General features: G+C 43.5%; 1 protein-coding gene across 2 annotated transcripts; it reads left to right on the top strand.

Moving 5' to 3' along the window:
• Positions 1 to 31: 31 nt before the first annotated feature.
• Positions 32 to 27,996, top strand: LOC142378656 (insulin-like growth factor-binding protein 4). 2 transcript variants are annotated; one of them, XM_075463419.1, is made up of 4 exons: positions 32 to 960; positions 12,278 to 12,438; positions 19,733 to 19,858; positions 23,445 to 27,996. In XM_075463419.1, the coding sequence occupies exons 1-4, from the start codon at positions 603 to 605 to the stop codon at positions 23,580 to 23,582; spliced, it is 783 nt and encodes a 260-aa protein (XP_075319534.1). In that variant the 5' UTR covers positions 32 to 602; the 3' UTR covers positions 23,583 to 27,996. The 2 variants fall into 2 exon arrangements, with proteins under 2 accessions (XP_075319534.1, XP_075319533.1); XM_075463418.1 differs by having other exon boundaries at positions 43 to 960; positions 12,275 to 12,438.

Here is a 27,996-nt window from a genome sequence, read left to right as displayed (position 1 = left end):
CTCAACTCCCCTCTTACTGTAGAGAGGCGTGTCCATGGACCAGTATAAAGTCCAAGCAGAGCCACTCGTGTTGAGCCACTCTCAGAAGCCACTGCATGCCGGCAGGAGGAGGAGACCACAGCTCTTACTTAAAACACTGCCTTTTGATGACCTGCTTTGCATTTGGACACTTGTTGACCTGATCTTTTTGGGGTGTTTTTCGGCAGTCTCTGGACTCGGTCTCGAAGGCGGAGCGAAGGCTCACCTGAACACGCCGGTGGATATCCTTCTTGTTCGTTCCACCTAAACAAAAACTAGTTTCTGTCAGCACAACTTTCGCCAGCTGAGCGGCTCAAGAACAGGCTCCGATTCCTGCGCTGTGAAACTGAATCAGAGGAACGGAGAGGCAATACAGCAGAGGCATTGTTGTCCCTGCAACTGAGACACTAACCAGCTGAAAATATCAAAGACTCTCCTGGACAAAGCGTTCCTCTCAAACCTCGTGTTTGTGTAAAATCTGCTGCCGAAGTTGATCAAAAGCTGCACAACACTCAGAGAAGAAAGGGAAGCAGAAGCAGCCATACAACAAGGGCAAAGGATTGCTTGCAGGTGCCGGTGCTGTCATGGTGCGAGGAGGTGGCGTGGCAGCGGCTCCGTGCTGCTGGGGCCTGTGGATGTTCTGCGCCCTGTCGCTGGCGGTGCTGTGCTTGTCAGACCAGGCCATTCGCTGCCCGGTTTGCTCCGAGGAGAGGCTGGCCAGCTGCCGTCTGCCTGAGGGTTGCGAGGAAACGGTTCGGGAGCCCGGCTGTGGCTGCTGCCCCACCTGTGCCTTGCCTAAAGGGGCTCACTGTGGCGTCTACTCCCCCCGATGTGGCACGGGCCTGCGCTGCTACCCGCCGCGTGGCGTGGAGAGGCCGCTGCACTCTCTGATGCACGGCCAGGGCGTGTGCACTGATGAGGCGGAGGTGGAGGAGAACTCAGGTAAGAGCAAAGGGCTCATGCATGTGAATTGTGACTTGGCACTTGGCCCCTCCAGTTATGGTCTGTTACAGTAAGGCTCACAGCAGAAAAGCTGCATCTGTCAGCCCCAGCTGACCAGGTATGTCCAAACCTCCCTCGGCGCCCTTCTCGCTCTGCTGCCCTAACCTTACCTGAGCTGGGGGAGCAGAGTGGGGGGACAACGTCCTGCTTGTTCACCCTAATCTCAGCTAAGCCCTGAGCCAGAGCGTGCACACGCACCGGCTCCTGATGGGCGAGCGTACACAGTCCCTCTGCTGTCTCGTGGCAACTCACTGTGAAAGGGGACCTGCTGTGCGCCGCAAACCAGGGCTTAAGAGAGGCGAGCACCCCGGTGATGGCTGGCGAGGGCGTGTGTGCTTAACTGCGTGTGTGTGCGGCGTGTGCATGCACCCAGCGTGAGGTTAGTTCACGCCTGCTTCAGGAGTAAATGTAAAATTCCTCCTTCGTGCCGGATTAAAGTAAGATCCTGCAGGTAGCCGTCAGGCGAAGTAAAATGTGGTTGTGCTGCAGATGAGAGTCTGTGTTTGTGTGTGTTAGTAATGGGAGGAGGTAATAAAAGCCACTGTATGAAATGACTGTAATGGAGTGTGGCCAGTCTGGGGCTATTAGTGCTCTTTCATGGATACCCCCTTCCTCCCCACCCCTCCTGCTTTCTCGCTCCTCTTCTGCTGCTGATGTCTCTATCAAACTCTTCTGCCCCCCCCCCCCTTATCCTGCCATTCCTCTTGCAAAAGGGAAAATATGTTTCTGCTGTCACACAGTGGAGATCTAACACTGGATCTGCACAGGCGGTTCCAGCCCACTGTTCCAACATGAACTTCTTTCTACTGATGAAATCCACAGTTAGTCTTTTTTTTTACTGCTGTCCACAAAGGGAGTGGTGTGGATTTCCATTATGGCATATGAGATCCCAGTATCTGGCCCACTGTTGCTCCCAGACATTTTCTAGTCATGGTAGTAGGCTACGTGCTGGTGCCAGAACACCAAAGAACTGGATCAGCTTCAGCTGATATAAAACTCCCCGGACGCTCATCCCAGCATCTGTTCCCCCTGACCCTGATGCCCCCCCTCCCCTCCCTCGTCCAAGCTCCAACAAGCCTTGGAGCGCATCGCCCACCTCGTCCAGCTCCTTCATGAGGATGAGCTCATCGGCACTCTTTCTGCCAGAGCTGAAATTAGAGCCTCCTGCTCTCTCCATGCAGGACCAGCATAGGTTAGGACAGCACATAGCGTGACTGAACAGAATCAGAAAGAATAGGAAAGCTGTTTTGAGTTTGATAAAAACGGACTCGGCTTGGCCTGCCTCCGTCTGTCCACACCCGTTTATCTTGCAGAGAATTACCGCTGCTCTTTGATGCTGCATTGTCCGTCTGGCTGGAGCTGATCAGCAGTGAACGGAGGGGAGTCTTTTCTCCGGGGTGGGGTGACTGTCAATGGAAAGTTCATAAGTTTGTTTTGTTTTTTGGTGTTCTGTAATCCGAGCAGTGAGTTCTGGTTGCTTCCACACTACTTCTCGTCCCCGGAGTCTGTCATAACAAAGCAGCGAAGCTCTGTCCAATAAATCTCACACTCAATCAATGGGCAGCAGTTTAGATCCACTACATAAGAATGTTCAGTGTAAACCACAGAAAAAGGAGGAGACAATCAGAGAGGCATGGGGGAGAAGGAGAGAGCAACTCCAGTCCCGAGCAGCAGATTTCCTTTGTGGAGTGTTCAGAGCACTTATGAATTATTAAACGAGGGGTGCATCTCCTGAATATGTGTCCGACGCTGCCCCACTCCTAGCAACAGTGAACATGCTCGATAAAAATAGAAGAGGGTTTTTAAAAACCAAGAGAATTCATAATAAAAAAGGCCCAGGGACGGCGCGAGGTACATCTCTACTGAGAGGATTTTAGGTTATTCAGGCTGGAAGTCACAACGAGCAGCAGCCCCCCGCCCTCACCCCCCAAAAAAAGTAGTTGGAAAAGTAACACATCGAATCAGACTCGCAAGAACGATCAACCAATAGTCCATTCATTTTCTGATGTCCCTCTTCCTGAGCATAATTTCCATAGCAACAGCAGGCACTGCTCTGCATCTCATGTCAGGCTCTAGGACAGCTTCAGTGCTCCTTAATAACCCATTCTTAGAAGTCATCTCTATCTTGATACTTGGAATAAATTACCGTGCATAGGCTATGTTGGCGTACGTTCCTACATTCCTGCTGAGTGCTGGTGTCGGCTATTCAGATGCTTCCCTCCGACAGTGAAAGGGATATCATTCAGAGACTGATAGAGATGTCAGATATGAAAAGTCTTACACCTACAGGCACTGAGGGCGTTGCATGAATGGAGCTGTCCGTGGAGCCAGACCCTGTGCAGCTATGCTCAATTTACTGTGACGCACACAGTCTTTATGAAAGCAGTGTGCTAACCCAGATACGGCTCTCTCCTCGAAGGGAGGTCTCCACGACAAGATTTGGGAGTTTTGAACTGTAGATGTATTCTTGGGGGGCCCTGAAATGAGGATTTTCTCAAATCTCTCTCAGCAGATGTCTCTGAATGTTGAATATTTGTTTTCTTTGGGCTGTGCAGCGCATTTGTACAGCTGGGGCTCTAATGCAGGAGTAAATGTGATTAAGGTACTGCTGTACTCCGTGGGACAGGGACCCCCTCACAGTGTTGGAGCTGAGAGACACACAAACAATCCAACTTTGCCCTGATCATGACACATAATTAATCTGAGGGCAGTGAATACTCACAGGCTTCCATGTCTCCTGATGTCAAATGGCCAGTTTGTGCTCTTTCCAAAGATTAATTTGGAATTAGATATTTTTTTTTCTTCTCCTCTTCTTTAAGATTTTGTTTGCAATATTTCAGATACACAGAATAGATTCACAGACAGTCATGCGAAAGAGAAATTTCTTAATTTTGAGGTTTTATACATCAGGGCAAAAATCATGATTCTTATTAGGTCATTAAATCAGTTACTTACAACCTCGGATTAACAACACATGAGATATTACACCATCACATTATTCATTTAACAAAAACTAAGTCAAAACACAGAGGCAGTGTGTGAAAAACTAAGTGAACCCCTGATCCAGCAGCTTGTAGCAGCAGCTTCAGCGGCAGTGAGCTGAAGTAATGGTGTGACGTTATCAGTCTCTCTCATGGTTGTGGAGGAATCTTGGCCCACTCTTCTTTCCAGCACCTCTCCAAACACCTTGATTCTTTTCTTCTTCACACATTCTGTTGTAGATCTGCTGCTGTGTTTGGGATCTTTGTCCTGTTGATGAGCCAGTTTCAGCCCAGCTTTAGCTGTCGGACAGACGGCCTCACATCTGACTCTAGAACACTTTGGTATCCAGAGGAGTTCATGGTGGACTCAATGACTGCAAGGTGCCCAGGTCCTGTGGCTGCAGAACAAGCCCAGATCATCAGCCCTCCACCACCGTGCTTGACAGCTGGTATGAGGTGTTTGTGCTGATATGCTGCGTTTGGTTTCCTCCAAACGTGCTGCTGTCATGAACTTTAACCTTTAACATGCTAACTGAGGCCTGTAGAGTCTGAGATGTAGCTCTTGGGTTTTTGACCTTGGGGTGACCTTGCTGGGACGTCCACTCCTGGGAAGACTGATAGCTGACCTGAATGTTTTTCACTTGTGAATAATCTTTCTCTCTGTAGAATGATGGACTCCAAATAGTTTGGAATTGACCTTATAACCCTTCCCAGATTGATGGGCAGCAACAATTGCTTCTCTAAGATCATTGCTGATGTCTTTCCTCCTTGGCATTGTGTTAACACACACCTGAATGCTCCAAAACTTCTGCTTTTATAGAGGTGCTCACACTGACTGATGATCAGTTAATCAGAGCATTGATCAGCAGCACTTGGCTGCTACTTACCCTCTTAATTCCTGTGGAAGCAGTAAAGTGTTCTTTGTTTTTGTGAAATGAATAATGATCCATTTGATATGTTGTTGTTGTATTTATCTAATCAAAGACCTGGTTAGGACTAGATGTTTTTTTTTATATGGGGTCCACTTTCTTTTTCGAATGACTCTGACTCCGTTTCTACAGAGTTTGGTACATGAGATTAAAGATGTGAAACTGATTCCGTTTTTATCTTGAGGAAAATTAGAAACCCTCCCCCTGAAAACAGAACAATTCTGACTCTCAGAGGGAGATAGAAGGCCCACTTTATTGAAAAGAAAATGGTTTGATCCAAAGGTCTTTCACAAGATTAAGGATAATGTTTATCCTGATGGTGATCCATCTGGAAAAGGTTCTGCTCGACCCTTTAATCATATTTTTGTCTCTGATCCACACCTGTGTGTGTGTTTTATCTGGCTCACGGGTGTTTCAGGCTTCAGGCTGAAGTATTACACAGTTGTTCAAAGTCAATAGAGTTATTTTCATCAAGAAAAGAGTGATGGTAAATTCGAACAGTGGCACTAATTTCCCTTCGTACAATTTAGGGTAGCTAGACTTAAAGTAACAATTCTTATTTTCAGATTTGTTGCTCGAGTTTATTTCCAGCCCCAGAAACAGTAAATCAACCGTAAATCGGCTCCGTTTGGATTCACATAAACAAACCTGTTGTAGTCTTTTGACTCAAGCTGAAGTGGAAGCAGCCAGAACAGCATCAGATGGAGCAGCAGCAGCCGGTTTCATGCCTTTGTCACAAATGTTGATTTAGCTTGCTTTAGATCTTTCAGTTGACAAATTATACTGCTGAGAGACACAGATGTCTCACGCTGGCCTCGCTGATACTCCCGAACAGTGTTTGTAAAACTGAATCAGACACCAGCTGATGATTAACTGATTCAAAGAAATATTTTGCCTGGAAACTGCAGCCTGACACTGATACTCTGGCAGAGTCCAGTGTTGACTGAAAAGAACAGCGTTTTGGTTCTGAGCCTGGCTGACTTCTGGACTTGCTGCCAGACTTTCTTGAAGTGCTGTCAGTAAAGTTTAAGCTGTTCTACCCAGTATTATGAATGCACCACAACAGGATAATCAATGTTTTTATTCCTTTCTGTGAAATTCGCTTGAGTTTTAACAGACAAATAGTTTGTTCAATGCGGTCGAATCACAAAAAGGGTGAGAGGACCAGAGAGTTGGTGGCTCTCCATACCATCTAAAGACTCAGGACTAGGGCTGAGCGATCTTATCGATACTGTGATATATATCGATATTTTGTGTCCCTATAAAGTATCGATTTTTCTTTTTTAAAGCAAACTTTATTGAAAAGTCAGGCGTTACAATTAGTGAAAACACAGAACATTAACATAATACAATAAATACGTAAAAATTGTAGACAAAGCTTGTTTTTTTTACTAGAGTTTATTACCCACACAGGTAGGGTCACTGAGCTCAAATATTTTTATCCAACATAGTTCGAGCAAAGACATATTTTAATGTGTTTAGACTCAAAAGCCTGCATTTGAATTTAAATTCAGAAATCATATAGATTGTTTTGTGCATGCAAAAAATAATGCAATTAGTGTCGCATTGATAATCTACAAAGTTCAATAAGTATGCCAAACAGCAAATCAGAGAGATCTTGAAAGAGTTGACTCTGGTTCTACATGTTGAATCGACCCAAAAAGGCATTGTCCTGCAGAGCCAACGGTGCATTACAGACAGAGGAATATCTGTAAACAGCTGAATATGAATGAATGAATATAAACCTGCTAATATATCTCTGCATCCTCATGATATTTTCCTCTGCAGCTCAGGTACAACGTAGGTGAAAATATGTACGACATCCCAGGTATTTGTGGTGAATCCATTAAAAATAAACCTTCAAACTTAAATAAAATGAATAAAAATGTAGTGTATCAGTGTATTCTGATAACATCTTCTTTCCAACTAAAGCACACAAAAGGATAATCTCTACTCTCAAACTCTCGCCTCCAAACGCAGATCTGAAACATGTTCTTTTCTCACCGTATTTTCAACCGTTTTAATGCCTTTTGTAAAGCGCTTTGAGTTGCGTTTGTGTATGAATATACAATAAGCTTGGCTTTCCTCACCTAAAGACCAACGGTGCTGCTGAAAGGATTTGAGCCAGGTGCAAAGCATTAGTAAATCTGGACCTGAATCTATGCAACAGTGACTGAACAAATGCTCTATTGTTTCATCTTTAATTTTCTGGATCCCAAGCTGACTTATACAGAGTCTTATTGTCGTCAAACTTTTCTACCGTGGCTTTTTAAATCAACATTGACATCTTGGTTATGAAATGATACAACTTGATGCGATGTGATGTACTTTATTGTCCCTGGGAGGAGATCTGTCTCCCCAGTGTCCCGTACAGAGTCTTGCATGACCAGTTCAAATGACACAATTGGACACTAACAATTGTAAAAACACAGTGGAATATTGCACAATGTCTTCAGCCTCGTACAGATTTGTTTTTAAAAAAAAAGTTGAGAGTTTAGAGGGTAAAAGCTTGAGCTTCTCTGAGAACAGACTGCTCAAAAATTGACCGGAGGGGTTGACATTCACTCCTTTTTTGACCAAAACATATCAGAGTATGTGTGTAACTGAAAAGCAGCTCATTTTTTTTCTCTTTTTCAAAGTTTTCAGGCTGTTTGGTAGGAAATAAAGAGCCGTAAACACACCCGGCAGCGAGATCTCATTTCACTGTCACGCTCTAAAGAAAACGTCAACATCTCTGCACTAAAACGAGGAGCTTAAACCACCGGAGTTCAGCAGGAACAGGATCTGGGTAGATTTCCAAATACCGTCATTCATCAAGATTATTTTCATTGTTTTTATGATCACTGTGATGATAATTTGTGTTGCATTTCTACCATAAAAAGATATCTAGGAGAAGGGATGGAAGCTACTCTGTAGTGATACATCAGTTAGCCTCTGTTCACTGGAGAGAAGGTGATTAAAAGCTTATTTTATAGTTTTTAACCTAAAATCTGCAGGCTGTTCTACCTTCCTCATCCCACAAGTGCTGTGTAACTGTCTCCAGTGTATCTGCAATAATAAAAAAAAGCTCATATGAAATACGTATTTCTAAAAGGCTGCACGTCATGTTGTCATTGTCTTTTCTGTTTATTTTAGCCCCATTAGACACAGAGGAGCCCCAGAAGGTTTCTGCGTGTGACCTGTGGGCACAGATGTAGATTATATAGATGCAGAAGGCAGAGGGGGCAGGTGTTGGTATACAGTTCAGTTTGAGCCACTAACCTCCACTAAGACCAGAAAAGGGGATCATTCTCTCTGTTCACTGGAGAAAAGGCAATTAAAAGCTTCTTCTATTGTTTTCAAACTAAAATTTGGAGGCTGAATAAACATGTTTATGTACGTGTCTCGCTTTATGGAGTGTGTTCTATCTGAAATCAGAGATTAATGGAGGAATAAAGCAGTGGCAGTACCCCAGTGTTTTACCTTTCACCCTTGAAAGCCTCTAAATGTGGAATCTCTAATGTGATCACGATGTGACAGACGGCAGAGAGGGGGTGAATATGTAAAGAGACACGATGTAGAGCAGGGATGTCCAAATTCGGTCCTCGAGGGCCGCTGTCCTGCAGGTTTTAGGTGTCTCCCTACTTCAACGTACCTGATTCAGATGAAATGGATCTCTTCAAAAGATTGTTAAGTTCTGCAACAGCCTGCTAATGATGCACTGATCTGAATCAGGTGTGTTGAAGCAGGGAAACGTCTAAAACCTGCAGGACAGCGGCCCTCGAGGACCGGATGTGGACATCCCTGATGCAGAGAGTGTAAAGGTAAGCCGTGCCCACGTCAACCCCATCTTTCCCATTACCTTAGTTTATAACAGTCCTGTTGGGAGATTTTATTTGTCTAGTTAAAAACGATCAGATCAAATAAAGATTGGAAGAGATGGAGAAAGGGGAAAGAAGATGGAGTAGATGAATGCCAGATCTGCTAGAATAACAAGCACTGAAATCTGATTCCTCACAAAGTCGAACCCTCGTGAACTCAGCTTGAGTTTATTAGTAGACAAATTACTGTATCTCCAAATAGATTCATCAATGTGTTAATTTCATGGCGTCATACGAAGTTGGATTTTTTGAGTCACTGTAATTACAATAAAGATGTGTTTTAAAACTGAAACTCATTAAAAATGTGTTTTTCTTACGTGCAGTGGACGGATATGTTTAACACTTGGTCATGAGGATCGGAAATGAGAAATTTTATAAGATTTTGGAGGCTGATCCTACAGTTTGAATGTAGAACCAAGATCCTGAAGTCAGAATTCAAGGTCTGTGAAGACAAAAGGCGGACTGAGAGTATCCAATCAAACTGATGCATGACTTCACATTCTCTATAGAAAATACTCTTATCTATGAGCATAAAAACTGATCCCAGTATATTGATATACATTACAAAAAGCCTGTGTACAGTCTGTGAAAACTACACTGAGAGCTGGTAACTGTGAGATCATGAATGTGTCAGGCACAGACCAGAGGCCAAACTGTACTCATGATATGCTTAAAGTTTTACTGTCTGACTTAAACCTGCTGATTGACAAGCGATGGTCATCGTTTGCTGTTCCAGATTCTGACTTTTCAAGGAATTTTCATTCTCAGGTTGAAACAACTGACAGTTATCTGTCAGCTCAGGGCAGATCACGAAAGAATCCTATCAAATGCCAAAGGGTGGCAACCCAAATCAAGTGAAAATGGCAACTTCCTTCATGGAAAGCAGTAGATGTAGCAAACAGGACACGCCACCCCTGACCCAATTTAAACCACTTCGACTCGCCCTGCGAAACAACGTGGAATCGGAAAGAAGTGTGAGCTGGCAAAAGAGAAGGGATGGAACTAAGGAAGCAGCTGAAAAATAAATAAATCGCTGATGAGCAAAACTTTACACCAACTAGACTAAAAATACAAAGAGCCAACAGAAACACCCCCCCCCCCCCACCCCCCAGACAAGTAAGATGACCGTCTATGAAGCTTAGAGAAACCCGGTCATTGTTCGACTCTGATTACGTGACCAGCTCGAGAACAAGTGATGCAGAGAAAAGTTAGATCTGGTTTGGATGTGAGCTTTTGTGCTCTGCAAACCTGAGAAGAGGCTTACGAGACCATTAAACTTTCCTATACTGTCTCTTTGCCAACAGCCATTAACTGGATGTCTGGAAGTGACCTTAGATATCAACAAAAGCACAGATCCGGTTCAGTAATCAGGGCAAATGTGCTTTGATACTGGTGCCAATTCGTTAAAGGCATTGGTTTTGAGCTGAAAGCAGAGAATAAGTCTTTCAAGCCAGTGGTGAAAGGCAATATGCACAAAGAAACATACACAACTTCTGCCCCATATTTAGCCGATTTTGTGCCCTAATCCACCACACACACCCACTGGTGCCCACTTGTGACAGTCTAACAATCTTCATCTAACACAGGCTGATGATGTTCAGGAGGGGTGGAGGATTAGGAAGGAGGGGGCATTTCCTGAGGAAGCAGCTGGGTGCCTTCACGGCCACAGAGCAGCAGAATTATAGGTGAATGTGGTGCAGACCACATTGTAGAAAGGGTGGCAGATCAAGGGTGGCATCATTTTTAAGAGCTCGTGGAGTGACTGTGGTGCAGTGGCTAAAGAGTGCCAGAGCCGAAGCACAGAATACCCCCCCAGACCAGGAGCAACGCTCTCTGTCCTTGAGGTTAACCTGGCCTCATTTTTAGCCTACATTTCACCACGTTCAGCAATATGGGATATATGTTGAAGGACAAGGAGGACTGGCAAAGCAGAGTGGGTGAATGTTGCTCTAAATGTGGCATTTTAAAGCTGCGCTGATAATCCCGAAATGAAAAATGATGATGGCAAGTCACGTAGAAAAGAAAGTACACCCTCTTTGAATTCTAAGCTTTTACTTATCAGGACAGGAAATATCATCTTCACAAAAACCAAGCCAAAATCCAGAAGCACTTTTTTAGAGACTCCTTTAGTACCTCTATGTAAATTAAGAGGGTAAGTAGCAGCCAGGTGCTGCTGATCAGTGCACTGACTGACTGATCATCAGTGAGTGTGAGCACCTCTATAAAAGCAGAAGTTCTGTCAGTTTGCTGCTCTGCAGCATTCAGGTGTGTTAACACAATGCCAAGGAGGAAAGACATCAGAAATGATCTTAGAGAAGCAACTGTTGCTGCCCATCAATCTGGGAAGGGTTATAAGGCCATTTCCAAACTATTTGGAGTCCATCATTCTACAGAGAGAAAGATTATTCACAAGTGGAAAACATTCAGGACAGCTGTCAATCTTCCCAGGAGTGGACGTCCCAGCAAGGTCACCCCAAGATCAAAAACCCAAGAGCTACATCTCAGACTCTGCAGGCCTCAGTTAGAATGTTAAAAGTTAAAGTTCATGACAGCACAGTTAGAAAAAGACTGAACAAGTATGGCTTGTTTGGAAGGGCTGCAGGAGAAAGCCTCTTCTCTCTAAAAAGAACATGGCAGCACAGCTTAGGTTTGCAAAGCTGCATCTGAACAAACCACAAGACTTCTGGAACAATGTCCTTTGGACAGACCAGACCAAAGTGGAGATGTTTGCTCATAATAGCATATCGTGTGACAGCATATCAGCACAAACACCTCATACCAGCTGTCAAGCACGGTGGTGGAGGGCTGATGATCTGGGTTTGTTCTGCAGCCACAGGACCTGGGCACCTTGCAGTCATTGAGTCCACCATGAACTCCTCTGGATACCAAAGTGTTCTAGAGTCAGATGTGAGGCCATCTGTCCGACAGCTAAAGCTGGGCTGAAACTGGCTCATCAACAGGACAAAGATCTCAAACACAGCAGCAGATCTACAACAGAATGTGTGAAGAAGAAAAGAATCAAGGTGTTGCAATGGTCCAGTCAAAGTCCAGACCTCAGCCTGACTGAGATGCTGTGGTGGGACCTTCAGAGAGCTGTGCAGAAACCAATGCTGCAAACCTCAATGAGCTGAAGCAGAGCTGGAAAGAAGAGTGGGCCAAGATTCCTCCACAACCATGAGAAAGACTGATAACATCACACAGGAAACCATTACTTCAGCTCACTGCTGCTGAAGCTGCTGCTACAAGCTGCTGGATCAGGGGTGGACTTTGCCTTTTGTCTTAAGTTTTTGTTCAATAGATAATGACACAGGGCAACATGTCATATGTTTTTGTTCATCTGTTGTGTTTACCTCATTTTAAGACCTGGTTAGAAACAGATGATTTTTCCCATTGTGCTCTGATCCGTGCACTTTCTGTTTAACATCAACAATATATTTCTGCATCTTTAAAAAACTAAATCTTCATTTTTTCCCTTGTTGTTTAGCAGTGGACAGACAAGAGGAGATCATCCCCGAACACCCGAACAACAGCAACATACGGTGCAGTCCACAGGACAAGCGCTGCATACAGAGGATCCTGGCCCGACATCCTCCGAAATCCACAAATCAGAGAAGCAACACTGCCAGAGAGGACACCAAGCCAGTGCTGGTGAGAGGAAGGATTATCTGACGGCTTATCAGTTTCACAAAAAAACAATAAACCCAGGCAATCTGCGCTGCAGCACATGCCTCAGTCCCAGCTGGTGTTTCGCATTAAGGTTTTACAGGTCCAAAGTCATGAGCGAAACAGTCAGGTTGTAATTGTATAAATTAGTTATTTACAGACCATAATATTTAATTGCGGCCTTGTGAAATAAAGATCAGTTTCACACCGACATCAGTATGCAATTTGCTATTTCTTCACTGGCAAGAGAAGGATCATAACATCCTAATTAATCAGTACCAGACACATGACTTAGTTCATTGATTTAAAGCAGAAATGTGCCATATGAATACACACATGTTGATTTAATTAATGGCCCACCAGGTAGGGTTACCCTAACCCAAAATAACTTTAGGACATTCCAACTTTTTCTGTTTTTCTGTCTTTGTTGCCGTCAGCCTGTTTAAAACGTCTGCCAGGACCATCCGTTCACACGCCATCTTTAATTAGCTCGAAAAGACGATGCAGGCGATTCACACGATTATTTGTAGATCTGGCTCAAGTTAACACCTGTGGGACGGGAAATACTGACGCACACCTGCACACTGTCCACGTCACGATGAACACAATAAAAAACTTTGTGTTGAGATCTTGAAAAACTGCAACGAACTCCCAAAAAATAAGCCATGGAGAAAAGTATCCTGAGCAGATACATTTAGTGTCACTTTTAAGCATTTTTAAAGAAAGTTGAAATTAAATTCCTCTTCATGACAAACTGAAACAATCAGTGGGGTTAAATGGCACTGAAAGGATCGGATTATTGGCTAAATTACAAAAAAGAATGAGTTGCTCCTTATTTGAGCAAGGGTAATTATCCTTGGATATATGGCGGTGAATGAATGGAATCAGAGGCACAAAGCATGTCATACCCCGGTATGATAGGTGGCGCTGTACCCATTTCAACTATTGCTAATAGAGCCACTTCCTGTTGACCTCTTCACCACCAACAACAACAACAAACTCAGGCATTCGAGAAAGATGGAGAACGAAGAGCAAGATGAAGCTACGTCCCTCTACATTTAGTTTGTGATGAGCTGCTTGTTGCACAAATGTGATGCCCAACGGCGCATTCTCCATCGTGTTGTTTGTTTCTGACGACAACAACAGTAATATCGTCTCCTTTGACTTCCGGTTCACGACCCCGGGAAAAAATCTTGAGCAGAGTGCAAAGTCCAATTCACCACGTGCTTCACCGTTTACAAGCAGGTTTAGTGTGACTTTCAACCAAGTTATCTCGGGGTCTTAATCCGATTACGAGTAATCCAATCCGATCCAATTTCTTGTCCGATTAAGGTCTCTATATGAACTTAATAACTCAGTTTTATTGTAATTTAGCCAATAATCCGATCCTTTCAGTGCCATGTAACCCCACTGAATATCTTAAAGTTGCCCTCAGCAAAACATGAACTTTTTCTTTGGTGATTTTCACGTGTTACAAGATGTTTGACAAGATAAATGAGCCATTAACACAGTGGCTGAGGATTTCTGCTTTGAACCTGCAGAGTACCATGTCCTGCCTCACGGTAGCCGTCCATTGTTCCGTCAACGCAAGCCGTATCCAACGCATTCAGTTCATTTTCAATGAAATCCGGCCGATCGTTGTCGCCGTGCTCGCAAAGCATGCTGGGATTCCGGCACGGCGAGCGGCGGACCTATGGCACGTCAAAAAGTTGTGCTCGCTCGAAGTTTATGCAAATTAGCCACGGCAGACGGAGTGCGTTACCCAATGACAGTAGACCATGTAGTTTTTTTCATTGCTCATGTCATTGCTATTGCGGGCAAAACGAACAGCAGCAGTGGCCAGAATGGCTGTGCTAAAACGATTGTAGGCGAATAAACACACCTAAAACATCAGGCAATTGTGAGCATCTCCACTTTTGCAGTAAAGTAATGACCATCAAGGAATAGAGGTTCAATCCAGTGCATCAAATTCTTTCATGGGCAGAGGTGTGGAGTAGTAGATTAAACGTTATCAATAATTGTGACAGGCATTCATTTCAACAAAAGAACCAAATCACACCCATGGCCATATTTTCACAACATGTCTTGTTCATGTTTAATTTTTAAATCAGATAAAAGGTGCAGGGACAGGTGATGCAGCGAGAAGGAGATCTCCTGTGTCGCAGCAGCAGCACAATAGCGGCTCTCCTAACTCGCAGATCCACATCCATGGTGCAATATGAAATAATGTTCCATTGCTGACGATTTATACACATTAATTTCCCTCCAAAACTCTGAAACTTCGGTTGGTTAAAATCACAAGTTATTTACTTTCCCCCGGAGCCATTCTACCATATGTTCTATCTACAACTTCGTATACACGCCCACTGTAGTAGCAACACGGCGACACTAGGCATCCAATCCGGCGAGTCAAGTTGACGTGACGGAACAATGGACGGCTACCGTCAGTCAGGAAGTCTACATAGTCTGTCTGGAGAAACCAGCACCGACCAACCCTGACCACTTGCAGGGGGCTCTAGCTAGTTTTAGGAGAAGCTAACACATAGGGATGGGAATTGTTAAGAATTTAGCAATTCCGGTTCCATTATCGATATCTCTTATCAATTCTGTTCCTTATCGGTTCTCATCCAGTTATATATGGTACAAACGGCTTTGGTTGCAGTAACACTTTAATTTCAAGTGTGCACCAACATTTTATCTATTTTTGCCTCTGACATTTTACTTTTCCCTGCCTCGATCAAAGGGGGAGCTACTCTTGCAGTCCTCGTCAACTAAATGTTGATATCAGATGCAAATTATTCATACAGTACGTCGCTAACATTATTACAATCAACAAGACCTGGAAGTTTTACGTTACAGGGCTCTCAAGTTTTGAATCCAGGCGAGTGACATCTCCTCCCGTTGGAATGGGGGTCTTTCATTAAAAATATTATTATTAGTGTTGTTGTTATTAATAACTGCTCTGCTCAGACTCATGGGAGACGTGCTTGTTTTCATAGCGATAGCGGCGCGCCAGACAAATTTATATTATAATTTTTTTTTCAGTGTGAGAAATACAATGTGTGGCAGGAGTGCGTGACAAAAGACCCAAAAGACCCAAAAAAGGTGAGACTTGAGAGCCCAGTTACAACTTCAAGGAACCTGGAAGTTTTACGTTACCTGGGACCTTTGAGACGGAAGACGTTGTGCCACGAACTCCCCCGCGAGAGTTGCCGCCATCGCTGACAAAGCGTGTCAAAGACTTTACACTTGTGCAAAGTAACTGCATGCTGTGTGGTCAAATGTTTCAGCGTATTGGAGGTATTTCCCCCTTTTCAAAGCTCTGCATGTGTTGCAACTGGCCCTAGTTTTGTCCTTTTTGGTGAAATATATTATATAACCAAACTTTAGAGCGCCTCTGCCTCGACGCCATGTTGGAAACATTCTGAGCCAAAATACGAAATATGAAGCGTGCACATGATGTCATCGCGCAAATGCATCAGACGTTAGCAGAACCTATAAACGGGATCGTTAAGCCGGAGTAGCTGACGCGTTGCTCACGTCGGTGGCGGACCGTGACGTCAAAACTACGTTTCAGGCCTGGCGCTTGCCTTGAAAAGACGGCGCAGCGCGTTGTCGTGCACCAGTCGATTTTTGTAACTTGGCTGCGCCGAGAACGACGAACCGGATGGACCAATTTGAGACCAGGCTCATTCAGGAGGTGCGTTTGTACAGGCAGCTGTACGAAACTGCAGTGAAACAGCACAGGGACCACGTAAACTCCCAAAACTGGTGCACAGAGACTGGCAGAACTTTGGGGAAAGAGGGAGAGTTCTGTAAGAATGTGTGGAAGAAGCTACGGGACAGATACGTGAAGGCAAAGAAGAGGGCAGAGACTCTGCTGATGCCGGGGGCTTAAGACCTTCTCCTCTATTAACTGAATTAAAAAATTAAAATGATCCGAATACTGCAGCAGTATCATGGATGACAGTGTTCCTGCTCTTGACAGTGGCATTGTTTTCTTCTCGACTTTCTTTGTTGTAGAGTAGCAGTAACCTTAACATAGCAGTGCCACCTCTGTGACGGAGAAAATTGCAACTACTGGCGCATCGACTTGCGGCATTATATATAGCCGGCACGAAATCGTGACGTCATCAACACCGCTCGCGCTAGCAGACGCGGCAACCATGCTAGAGCCTTTAGGCACGGAATCGAACTATTGGGAGCCGGTTCTCGATTCCCTTCCTACTAACACAAGCAGGTGGATCAAGTTGGTGGGTTTCCCTCTGGTTGCTAAAAGGGCAGATGTGACATATTAAGTCTATGACTGTGATAGCATGAAATAAGATTCTGTGAGCCTTCATGTCTTACCAGATGTTAAACCAGGGTCTTCAGAAATGACTGCTCCATATGAAAACAGCTGGGTTTGTCTCTAAACTTATTATGAAGAGTAAAGCCCCATACACACACGTCGCTGCTATTTACTCGCTCAGCGAGTGAAGTCAATAGAATGTCTATGTGTTCACGCGAGGCGAGGAGGCGAGTAGGCGAGTAGGCGAGGAGAGTACAAGCGAGTACAAGCGATGCGATGTGGGCGGATTCCGAGATGAACATATTTCAACTTCGAGCGACGCGAGTAAGCGAGTAAAAGCGAGTAAAAGCGAGTAGCCAATTAAAATGCAGAATACAGATTATTGACAGGTGACGTTCCCCCAGTGTTCTCCAAACAGTGGCCACCCAACTTCTACACACGAAGTCAGCAAAAGTACCCAAGCGAGTGGCGAGTAGGCGAGTGAGCGAGTAGCGAGTAAATAGCAGCGACGTGTGTGTATGGGGCTTAACACTATTCCAGCTTTTTAGTTGGGAGACACTGTGAGTATGAGAAGGTATGTTAGTAACTACAAACTCCCAAAAAAAACAAAAAACTGCTTGCTGTGTCAGACTTCTCACACTAAGCTCTACTGGTGTGCTGCTGCATCTTATATAAAAAGCCCACGAGTGCTGTGAGTTAGCTGCGCTGATCATTATTTCATTGCTGTTTGTTCTTCACACAATGAGTTTTGCAGAGTTTGCAGAAGACTTTGAAGACTGAGACTGAAGGCTTAGAGGAGGAAATGTGGTTGGAGCTCATTAGCATATTCATAGATCCACTACCTGAATGAGGAGCAAGTTGGAGAGTAATTCTCCAAGCAGTATGAAGGCGACGAGGGCTTTTTCAAGCCAAAACTGTGAGTTGTTTGGGCTTCACAAACTGCCGGACCGGGACTTTAAGATTCCAGTTTTTAGAGATGATTTTAGATTATGCTGTGATTTTGTAGAGTTTTCTTCCAAAAAACTTTGTTTATGTTCATCGGTAACATGATTGGAATATTAAAACAGCTTGTTGGTTTTATCATCTATAGTGTCAGACATTAATAAAGAAATCTATGTATACACAGCTAAAAACAAGACCTTTAGACCAACAGACATAAATCCCTACTGGAAATCACTGCTTAGACTGAGGAACGCTTCTGAGAACCTCCAACAGTCAACACAAATTAATTACTGCATCCACAAATGAAAATTAAAACTCTTGCACGCAAATGACAGCTTGGCCTGAGCTCATTTAAAGTACCAGCGTGTAACAATAACAAAGATATAAATTACTCTGTATTGATCCGCCCCTCTTTTTCTTGTATTTTCCTTCCAAGCAGCCAGACTTTCTTGTAGTCTTTTAAAGAGGTCTTGAGCAACACTTCTCCAGACTGTCTGAGGGTCTCTCAAAGATTTTCTTTGGACATTTTCTGCTCCAGTCTTTGTACCTGACCATTTTCAGAGGAATGTGTTTTTTCCATTAAGCCACTTAACTCTGACCTATGAATCCTTCAGGCAGAAAAAAGTCTCCTAACTCAAGGGATGAACCAGTGTTGTGTCCACACATAACAAACTTAGCAAAGAAGCCATTTTAAATTGGATCTTTAGGCACTTTGTTACCAGCAGCCTGTCACAGAGACACATCATTTGTTCCCATTTCTTTAGTTGCATCTATGAAAAACAGCAAAGATAACACAGTTTGACAGACAGAAAATAGGATTTCTGCAGCAACAAGGTGATTCCCAAAGAGCTGTTAGCTGAAAACTTGGCATATCTCAGCATGGTGTGCAGTGTGTCCTTAAAACATTTGAGGAAACTGGACAAGTGGAGGACAAAAGAAGAAGTGTCTGGCCTAAAGAACTATCTACAGCAGATGAACAGGATCTGAAAGTGATGTCCTTAAGAAAGAGGAAAAATCCAGCAAAGACCTGACACAGGAGCTGAGAGATGCATCTGGACCTTCAGCTGATCCATCTGCTGTTGGCCCAAGCCTCATCAGAAATGGTCTCCATGGAAGGGTGGCTGTCAAGAAGCCGTTCTTAAGGAAGGGAAACAGGGAGAAAAGGCTGAGCTGTGCCAAAGGACTGAAAATCAGTAGCAACAGGTCTGATGGAGGGATGAATCCTCCCCAGAGCCCGGAGCTCAACATTACTGAAGCAGTGTGGGATCATCTTGGCAGAGAACGGAACAAAAGGCAGCCGACATCCAAAGAAGAGCTTTGGGATGTCCTTCAAGAAGCCTGGAGAACTATTCCTGAAGACTCCTTAAAGAAAGGACAGAAAGCTCGTCTGAGAGGGTTCAGGCTGTGTTGGAGGATAAAGGAGCTCAGACCAGATATTCACTTTAAAGCTGCTTAGAACTGAACAAACTCTGTTTCGTGCCTCATATTCTGTATTTACATCTATGTTTGGACAATAAATCAATAAACTGCTGCACCTGTTAGCTGTTTTCATGGTGGTATAGAAAGAACTGAGAAGTGGTGCAAGACGTTTGCACAATACTGTATTTCAACAAGAGAAACCACATTCTGCATGTTTAACAACAGCATGGCTCCACAGAAAACAAACCCTCACACAACTGAAAATATTTGGAGCAATATGAAACCATAAATACAACAAAGGAGGCATCAAACTGTTGAGCAGCTGAAATTCTATATCAAGTAAGAATGTAAAAACATTTTAATTTAAAAACTAAAACTGGTCTCGTCAATTCCCAAAACTTTTCTTGCAGCTATTTGAAAAACAGCAAATCAAATTTCTTCGCTCTAACATTTGATATGTTGTTCAGTTTAGTGAAGGCTTTCATTTATTGTCAAAGCATTGCCTTTTGTTTTTATCAACACTTCAGAAAGCATCCTAACCTTTCAGGAAGAGGCGTTATGTGCCGCTGTAAATGTCTTTGTGTGTCTAATTTATAGTTTTCAAACCCAAACTTGCTCCTCCTGCAGGCCCCATGCCGTGCTGAGCTACAAAGAGCGTTGGACAGGTTGGCATCAAACACCCGCACTCACGATGACCTCTTCACAATCCCCATACCCAACTGTGACAAGAATGGAGATTTCCACCCTAAGCAGGTCTGTGACTTCCAGCACACACTCACTTTGAGCTTGAAACACTGTGCAGACCACTGCCGGGCCGTGTCTGCTGGTGAACTGTGAATCCGCATTGTTACGCCAACACAAATAAAATCGCCCGTCTTTAAACTTTAATCACTTTCTTTTAGACTACATCAGCAATCTGCGGGCCAAAACAAAAAAAACATGTCAGAGGACGATGACATGTGCTCTGACCAGTTCAAGATCAACAAAAGTGTCTCCAAACAGACTGTCGCGGCAGAGCCAAGGTCTTGTTTTTCCAAGCTCACAGGGACAGTGATTCACTCTGAGAATTTAGGAGACTTCACGTGGTCTCCTTTTACTGTTGTACAATCATCATTGTTACTGCTTTGATGGATGCAATCAGTCTTTGGATGCAGTTACTTCTTTTTTTTTTTTTTTTACAGTAAACATGCAGATAAGAGCGGGGGAGTCGGAGAACATATAAAGCAGAGATAAGGCTGCGCTGAGCTGCAGAGATAAAAGAGAAGCTCTGCTCAGGCACCACTCATCAAGCGTCTGAGTTATGCTGATTGTGTAACGTGCTTAAAGTATCTCTGCCTGCTCAGATTCTCCAGCATCTGTTTACTGTTTAACTAAAACTGCACTTTGATAAAGCCCATAGGGAAGTAAAGCACAGGTCATTAGGGACAACTGGGAATCATTTCAAGGCAGGGTTGCTCTGAGATTCCTAACCGGTCTGTCTTGGGGGGCTTTATGAAACTAAATCATTCTGGACTAAAATTGTACTGTTGAAAGCTCACATGAGAAATGCTGAGGGATTTGAATTAAAATCGGTTTGTTTGGCTCCACTTTAAATGCCAGATTGTTGTTCTGATTGTAGTAAAAACTGACTGCTACGAAACAATGGCATGTCCTAAAAAGCCTGAATATTGGACTGGTCAGCAGACCGTGTTGTTTATTGACTCCTGCAGCGTTCTTTCAGCATTGTATTTGAGTCTGACTGACGAATGTAAGTCACGCTCTTACATTGTTTTACCTGCTTTTCTCGGATCAGTGCCACGACTTTCAGCTCTCTCTCGTTGTGCAAAGTGGCTTTAAGCTGACAACACTGAAAGTGAACCAAAACAATGATCTGAACACAGAGGGAACAACAAAGTTCAGGGATAATTGTTTGCAGGTTTATCACAACAAGAGACTTCTTTCACATCAGAGATACTGCTTGCTCCACTGTGAAAGAGCCCGATTTTTGCTCATTTATAGGCTCGTAACTTCATCTCGTGTATCTTTTAGCTCGCTGTTGCATGAATTAATGTTCACAAAACAAATAATCGTTCTCAAACAGTACACTGCTACCTCTATTTTTGGCCCTTTTCTGTTTTACATGGAGTGAGATATAACAAAAAGTCCCACTGAGGAGGTTCTGTTGACTGGTCTTCCTTTGATTAGAAGGGTGTTAGTTCCATCCTCAACTTCTTTTGTCTACACGTTGAAGTATCCTTGGGTAACAAAGATAGTCCAAAGATAGTGTTCAGCCTCGCTGAAGACGGATTCTGTCGTGGCGTTCCCCTACAGACGAGCCACTTTAGGGCACCGGCGATCGGTCCTGGAGCCATAAATCCCAAAAGGGAGACGTGAGCGTGAACACAGATTCTGATGGACCCACACATTAGAACATTTGGACGTTAGATCGGTAGTTTTAAGATAAAAAGATAACATGGTTTGCTCTCCCCAGGCAGCGTTAAGGCAGTGGTGGGCCGTCAGGGCCTGCAAGGCCTTCTCTGCTGGCCTAAACAATATCTTAAACAAAATAAAATGAACATCTGTTTGTGATTTTCTTAATTATTATTTTATTTTATTTCATTTCATATCTTACTATTTTATTGTCTGTCCGTTTCCTGTCCCCTGGCTGCGCTGCTGCCAGACGTGTATTTTCATATTGACGCATTTAACCAATCATATTTCAGCTATCATTGGTTGCCAGGCAAACAAATCTGCCGGGAGGCCAGAACAATCGGGTCTGCTGGCCCTAACTACATCTAGAATGTAGAAGACAGCGTAGCGAACCCCGAACCAATGTTATTAGACTGTCTCTGACGGCCCCCAACAGCCCATTGCAGGCGTAGGTGGTCTGATTGGCTCTAAGCAGACATATGGAAACGTCATTTTAATCACATTTGATTATTGGGTAGATTTTGACATGACGTCTGATTTCCGTTTTATACATAACATCAATGGCTGAAGGAGGAGGAGAAGTTGATTTGGTGGCAAATTTATTGTTGCAGCCATTTGCCCGGAGGACTTTTACTGAGAAGCTGGACATCGCAAAGAAAGGTCGGCTAACTCCGAAGTTAGCGGACCTGACAAAAGCCAGGAAAAAGGATTTGTACGCCACTTTCAATCTGCAAATTACGAACGATACCCCTGGCCCCAGTCCCTTGAAATACGGAATCGTCCCGTATTTAGAAACAAAAGTACGGTTCTGTATTGAGCTGAAACGGGACACAATTTTATAAAAATGCAGGAAATTGCATCTAAGAAATGCAAAATTTTCTGAGGTGGACCCCCAGACCCCCCACACGAATGAGGTGTCCGTAATTACAGTTGCCGACCATACTGAAGGCCCATGTGTGAAATGCACGGCCCGCCACTGTGTTAAGGGTTATAGGTACGCAACCAACCCAAACTTGCTGGTGTGCGGCCCCACGAAGAGCGAACAGTGCGTCGCCCTCACAGACAATACAACACGTACGTTGGATTCTGACTGGTTGAGGATTAGCTTCAACTTGAAATGAGGTGTTAAAGGGATAGTTCGCCTCTTTTGACATGAAGCTGTATGACATCCCATACTAGCAATATCGTTTATGAACGTCCTGTGAGCAGAGTTCCAGCCTCGTTTTGGTGTTGACGAAGGTAGTCCGGCTAGTTGGCTGGGGTTTAAAAAATAAAGAGTTTTGCTTCTCAAAACAATATGCGTTTAAAAGAGTAATACATTTGCATCACAAAATCGTTCTCCAGGAAAAAGTCAGACCTCACAATCGCTTGGCGCTATTTTCTCTCCCTTCGTATCACTGCGTGCTGCCGCCTACCGACAGCCGCGACTGTTACGGTGTTTACTGCTCGGTCTGCACTTCGGTCTGCTCGGTCTACACAGCACACAGTGATACGAACTAGCCGGACTACCTTCGTCAACACCAAAACTCAGCTGGAACTCGGCTCACAAGACGCAGCAGGGGGTAAGAAAATGTTCATAAATGATATTACTAGTATGGGATGTCATACAGCTTCATGTCAAAAGAGGCGAACTATCCCTTTAACGTATTTCATCACATGGATAATGAAGGGGGAAACAGCACGCTATATCCACTGTGTTTCATAGTGATGTCATCAAGTCCAGGAAGCAAAGCCTGAACTACAAATAAGGGGTATCTGACAGTTCAGGAGTGAATACTTCCTTTTTTAAAAAAAAACTTTTGATTAGTTAAGATTTCCCTTTTTACACCGGAAAAAGGTCTCTTATCAGACAAATGTCTCCTCTTTAATATACAGAAGCGGTGACTACAGCTGCCACACTACATAATTAACTTTATCTTTCTGCTGACAGTGCCATCCTGCACGTGACGGCCAGCGGGGGAAGTGCTGGTGTGTGGATCAGAAAACAGGCATGAGGCTGCCGGGGCCGCTGGAGCTGCGAGGGGAACTGGACTGCCACCAGCTAATGACTGCCACCCTGCGGGACTGAGGAGGAGAGGGTGGCAGTTGGGGTTGCAGGACCAGCTGAACTCTACTGGTGCTTGTTAGTAGAACTACATGACTAAAGGACTTCATCCTTCAGCCTCACTCTACCTGAGGCCAACGGTACTTGAGCTTGTGCAACAAAAAGGAAACCATTGAGTTCTTTTGCTGTTTTGTTTAATGTGTGTGAGAGTGTGCGACTCAAGTCTTTCGAGCACTTGTTGTGTTTCGTTCCTGATACGTGAACTTGAGACAGACCGTCTTTAAACACATGCGCTTTAAAGTACCAGGTGGCAGGAAAAAACACACACACATACACACACACACACACACACACACACTTCCACAGATAACAGTTGTAGTTGTGATATATGTGAGAATGCAGAGCCTGTCTAACTTCTTCAGCATAGTGACAACTAAATGCCTTCACTCCACTTAATAATTAGACCTGAAGTATAACAGGAGCTGTTAGTATTCGTTTTATTCTTTCTGGAGCATTAGATCAGTTCGAATTACTGAATCAGGACAATTCAGAAAGATTCTCAAAGACTTGTATTCCAGCCTGTCAACATCTTAAGTTTATTTTCTGTAAATCACGTCTCTTATTCTATTTTGCAAACTCCACCTCTTTGCTAAGTAGGTTAAAGCAAAGCATAACACGCGTGTTTGCTAAAACACAAAGTCTAGTTCAGTGACGAAACCAGAGAAGCAATAAAAGATGGGATGGCAACAACAGATCCCACGATAACAGATGCAAGGTTTACGAAGGATTGCAACAACCTCGTCTTGAGCTACCAGATGATAAGCCATAGCTTTTCACATTGAAACTAAAAGTTAGATTAGCATGAAAATCTGTATCTTTGGCAGTCTGGAGCGGATTTGCTTCATCAGCCAGCGGTTAACTCTACAGCCCCCTCTCTTTGTCAACGAGCCCTCTGTAACTGGGTTGGGCTGGACGCTCTGTACAAGGCTGATAGGATAATCCTGTTTCTCCAGCTGGTGCTAAGATGCCAGCATGACTCTTGTGTTTGTATGAATATACTCTCACATACATGATTTCTCTCCAAACAGACTGCTAGGCAGAAACTTTGTGGTGCTACACACTGACTGTGCCAAAATACAAAACAAAAATAAAAAAACGGTTTCTGCACATTGTTCAGGATTCAAACTGAAAGTGGGGCAAGTAGCATCGGCATTGTGTCCTCAGTGTTGTAGTCAAGGTCCCACTTTAGCTTGGCACTACCACTGCAGCTGACCGGCTCAGTGTTTTATTGGCCAGGCTTGTAAATTGCTGGCAGAACGTGAGTTAAATATAGAAACAGAGTGTAATAACTTTTAATGCTTAAGCTTGTGGCAGCAAGGAAACTTCTAGTTAATGGATGACTCTTGTGTGGCATGTACCACAATGATCACGAGGAAAAACAGAAAAGTCCTCCGTCAGACATCTCTTAGGTGTCAAAATAACGACTAAAGTAGTTTTTTACTAATACAAGTGACGTAGTTACTCATCACAAACTTTAAAATGTTGTAATTTGGGAGTACTGGTGGAGTGAGACTAGCAGGTTTGAGGTAATGCTGGTGACAGCCTGCTTTATTTGTTCTACACGAGACTTTGGTTACTGTTGACTTTCTGCTGTTAGAGTTACTTTGTCAGCTCGTTCCTGGAAGAGAAATTCTGACTGCAAGGAACATACCTAAAGGAGACGTATTCTGCCCTTTTTCTTGCAAGCTGGCATCGTTTCCTGACATCTTAATGAAATGTCTGTGACACGTATTGTTCAAAATGCCACCGGATTACAGAACAAGCAGCTGTCTTCTCAGCCCCGTCTTTACACTTCTGTTTATAGAAGCCGCTTTTAGGAGGTGGAGTGTGCCAATTCACTGAACCCCTCTCGTCCAGCAGTCGTTGTCTCAGCTCTGAGCTACCGAGGAAATGTAAATTTGGACATGTCGGGGTAGATTCTCAGTCTTCCAGGTCATGGTAATCCTTAGAGCTCCTAAGGGCAGCTAAACTCCTCGGTTCTTGAAAACATTTGGCCTCTCATCTGAAAGTCTTTTTCAGTTCTAAACTAGTTTAGAAACTAATCTAAGTTGTTATTCAATCTTTTAAGAGTAAATCTGGACACAGATTGGACTCAAAAACTCCTAAAACACATTATTACAATTTGAGAGAGCATGCAGTAAATAGCCTTGGAGCTCACACTAGCACACACAGCAAACAAAGCTCAGACTACCAGACAGAAATGAACTGACTGGTATTTTTACAGCTTCATACACTCTGGAGTCTGGTTAAAGTTTTTAAAAGCTCGCATTGAGAACCTTCACCGGAAGCTGTGAATACACGTTTCCTTTCACTGGTTTTAAGCAGATAAACTTGCCAGAGGGTGGTGGTGTAGTCTATGCTGCCAGTGGTTGCAATTTAGCAGAAGAAGTAGTCGTCCTAACAGGAAGCTAACCGTCAAAACAACAAAAAGCAGCTGCGGTAAACATCCACAAGAAGAAAAAGGAGAATTTCATCATATCGATTAATCCAAATGTGGGAAAACGGCAGTCAGTCACGTGAGTTTACGGTGCCGGTTCAGGCTGGAAACACCTGGTGAGTCATGTCATTTTCATCTTTGTCAAATCAGATGAGATTCACAAAGTTTTATCCAAAACAGGCAAAAACCACCTTAAGCGTGTGTGATTTTTACCATTTCCATTCATGTTTTCTTATTCACATACTAGAACTGTGAAACCCAACTAAAGTTTACATGTTTGTCTGTGTGGTGGCAGGTCACCCTGGGATGCTTTTACTGATGCTACGTTCAAAAATTCATTTGAAATCAGAATCTCCTACTTCTGACTGGGAAAATAATGAAATAATGGCAATAAGAAGTCGAGTTTCCTTGTCAGGATAGACCATTAGACAAAGTACTAGCAGATCATTATAAACTTATTTCTTCTTGAGTTAAGGGAACTTTATTTTAGCTGGTGAGAATTTGCTGTTAATAGCAAAAGAGCTTCAGCTCCCCGGCTCTGAGCTGCAGTGAATGCAGCATGGTTTGCAGGTGAAGGTGGGGTGGAGATAGAGATAGGGAGGCTGGACCCTGCAAATCTGAACGACTCACTGAATGCCCCAAACAAAGAGACAATGCTATGTCGGGTTTTTGAGTTGAGACATCAGAATATATGCTCTAAAACACATAAAAGGTTTTATCTTTCCATAATATGTCCCCCTGCATTTGTGTGTATAGTACAGCGTACAAACATCAATGACGGTTACCAACATTTTTGGACCTTCTTGCTTTCTGCCTTTTGATTATTTTAAGCTTTAAAAAATACTTTTGGACCCCAACACATAAAGTAGAGGCTAATTCAACACAAGAGTGTTGAGAAAACTTTTAGATTTAGCATTTAGCATACACTTTAGCTCACATTTCATCAGGAAACTTGGCTCAACTTTCCTAAAATGCAGAAGTAGGCACATTTATAAAAACAGTAGAGTATAAGAAGGTTAAATCAATCAAAGCTTCCTACCTTGATAGATTTTGGAAGGTATAAAAGAAAGAAAACAAGCTTCGGATTTGAAAGTTGCTCTGTTCTAGTAATAATCAGCCTAACAAACGATAGAACTGGTTTGGCTGGCCCATACCTGACAAATTTGAACCCTTCTTGTCCTCTTTGCCTGAAGCATCAGCCCACCCTGAGGATACATTTAAATCACAAATGAACAAACCTTGTGAGGCTGAATTACATCAGATCTTTTCTTGTCTGTGTATTTGACAGTTATTCTGCAAGTGTTAAATGTTTAAAGCTGGAAATAACGCACATCGTCTGATGAGAAGTTTTACCCGTGCTCTTAGTGAAAAGGGAAACGCATCCAAAGGTGATTCACCAAAATGCATGCATATAGACAGAGCCAGGAGCTGGTGGAGAATCAATACCAGAGCTCAAAGAATCTAAAACGATGTCCTGAAAATCCTTCCAAAGAGTCGACAATACTTCCACACAAAGAATGTTCCAGCAAAATTCTGTCCCACAGTTTGTTCACATATTCAAACGTATCTCCCTGTTCGAAAAGGTTTTTATCTTTGGAAGTCGGATAAGCTCTTCCAACTACATAAACAGTGTATTTAAGCTGTAGTAAGTTTCTTGATTTCTAACATTGCTGTACTGAACTGTTCTTGTCTGCGTTTGATATTATCTGTTAACGTGTAGAAAAAAGATGTTTGCATGCGTACAAATGAGCCGGAGCTGGAGACAGCTGAGGTTCTGTGTATCTGGTCCAGAAAGGCACCGTTAAGCTCAAACACTCAAGTGAATCGAGAACTGAAATATAGTTTCCATCAGCTACAGTAAATAGCTGAGTTACATTGTAAATGTCTACTTGATGAAAGTGTACTCATTGTAATGCATCAATTAAAACACTTTAGAAACTA

Source organism: Odontesthes bonariensis, chromosome 4, assembly GCF_027942865.1.
Source record: "Odontesthes bonariensis isolate fOdoBon6 chromosome 4, fOdoBon6.hap1, whole genome shotgun sequence".
Classification (NCBI taxonomy): domain Eukaryota; kingdom Metazoa; phylum Chordata; class Actinopteri; order Atheriniformes; family Atherinopsidae; genus Odontesthes; species Odontesthes bonariensis.
The sequence above is the reverse complement of the archived record's forward strand: the minus strand, read 5'-3'. Positions and strand labels throughout refer to the sequence as shown.

Excerpts from the sequence above, each read along its gene's own strand:
- LOC142378656 (XM_075463418.1), top strand. The coding sequence starts at position 603 with ATGGTGCGAGGAGGTGGCGTGGCAGCGGCTCCGTGCTGCTGGGGCCTG. Across the intron at positions 961-12,274 it reads GGAGGTGGAGGAGAACTCAG|CAGTGGACAGACAAGAGGAG; the intron begins GTAAGAGCAAAG and ends CTTGTTGTTTAG. Across the intron at positions 19,859-23,444 it reads GAGATTTCCACCCTAAGCAG|TGCCATCCTGCACGTGACGG; the intron begins GTCTGTGACTTC and ends TTCTGCTGACAG.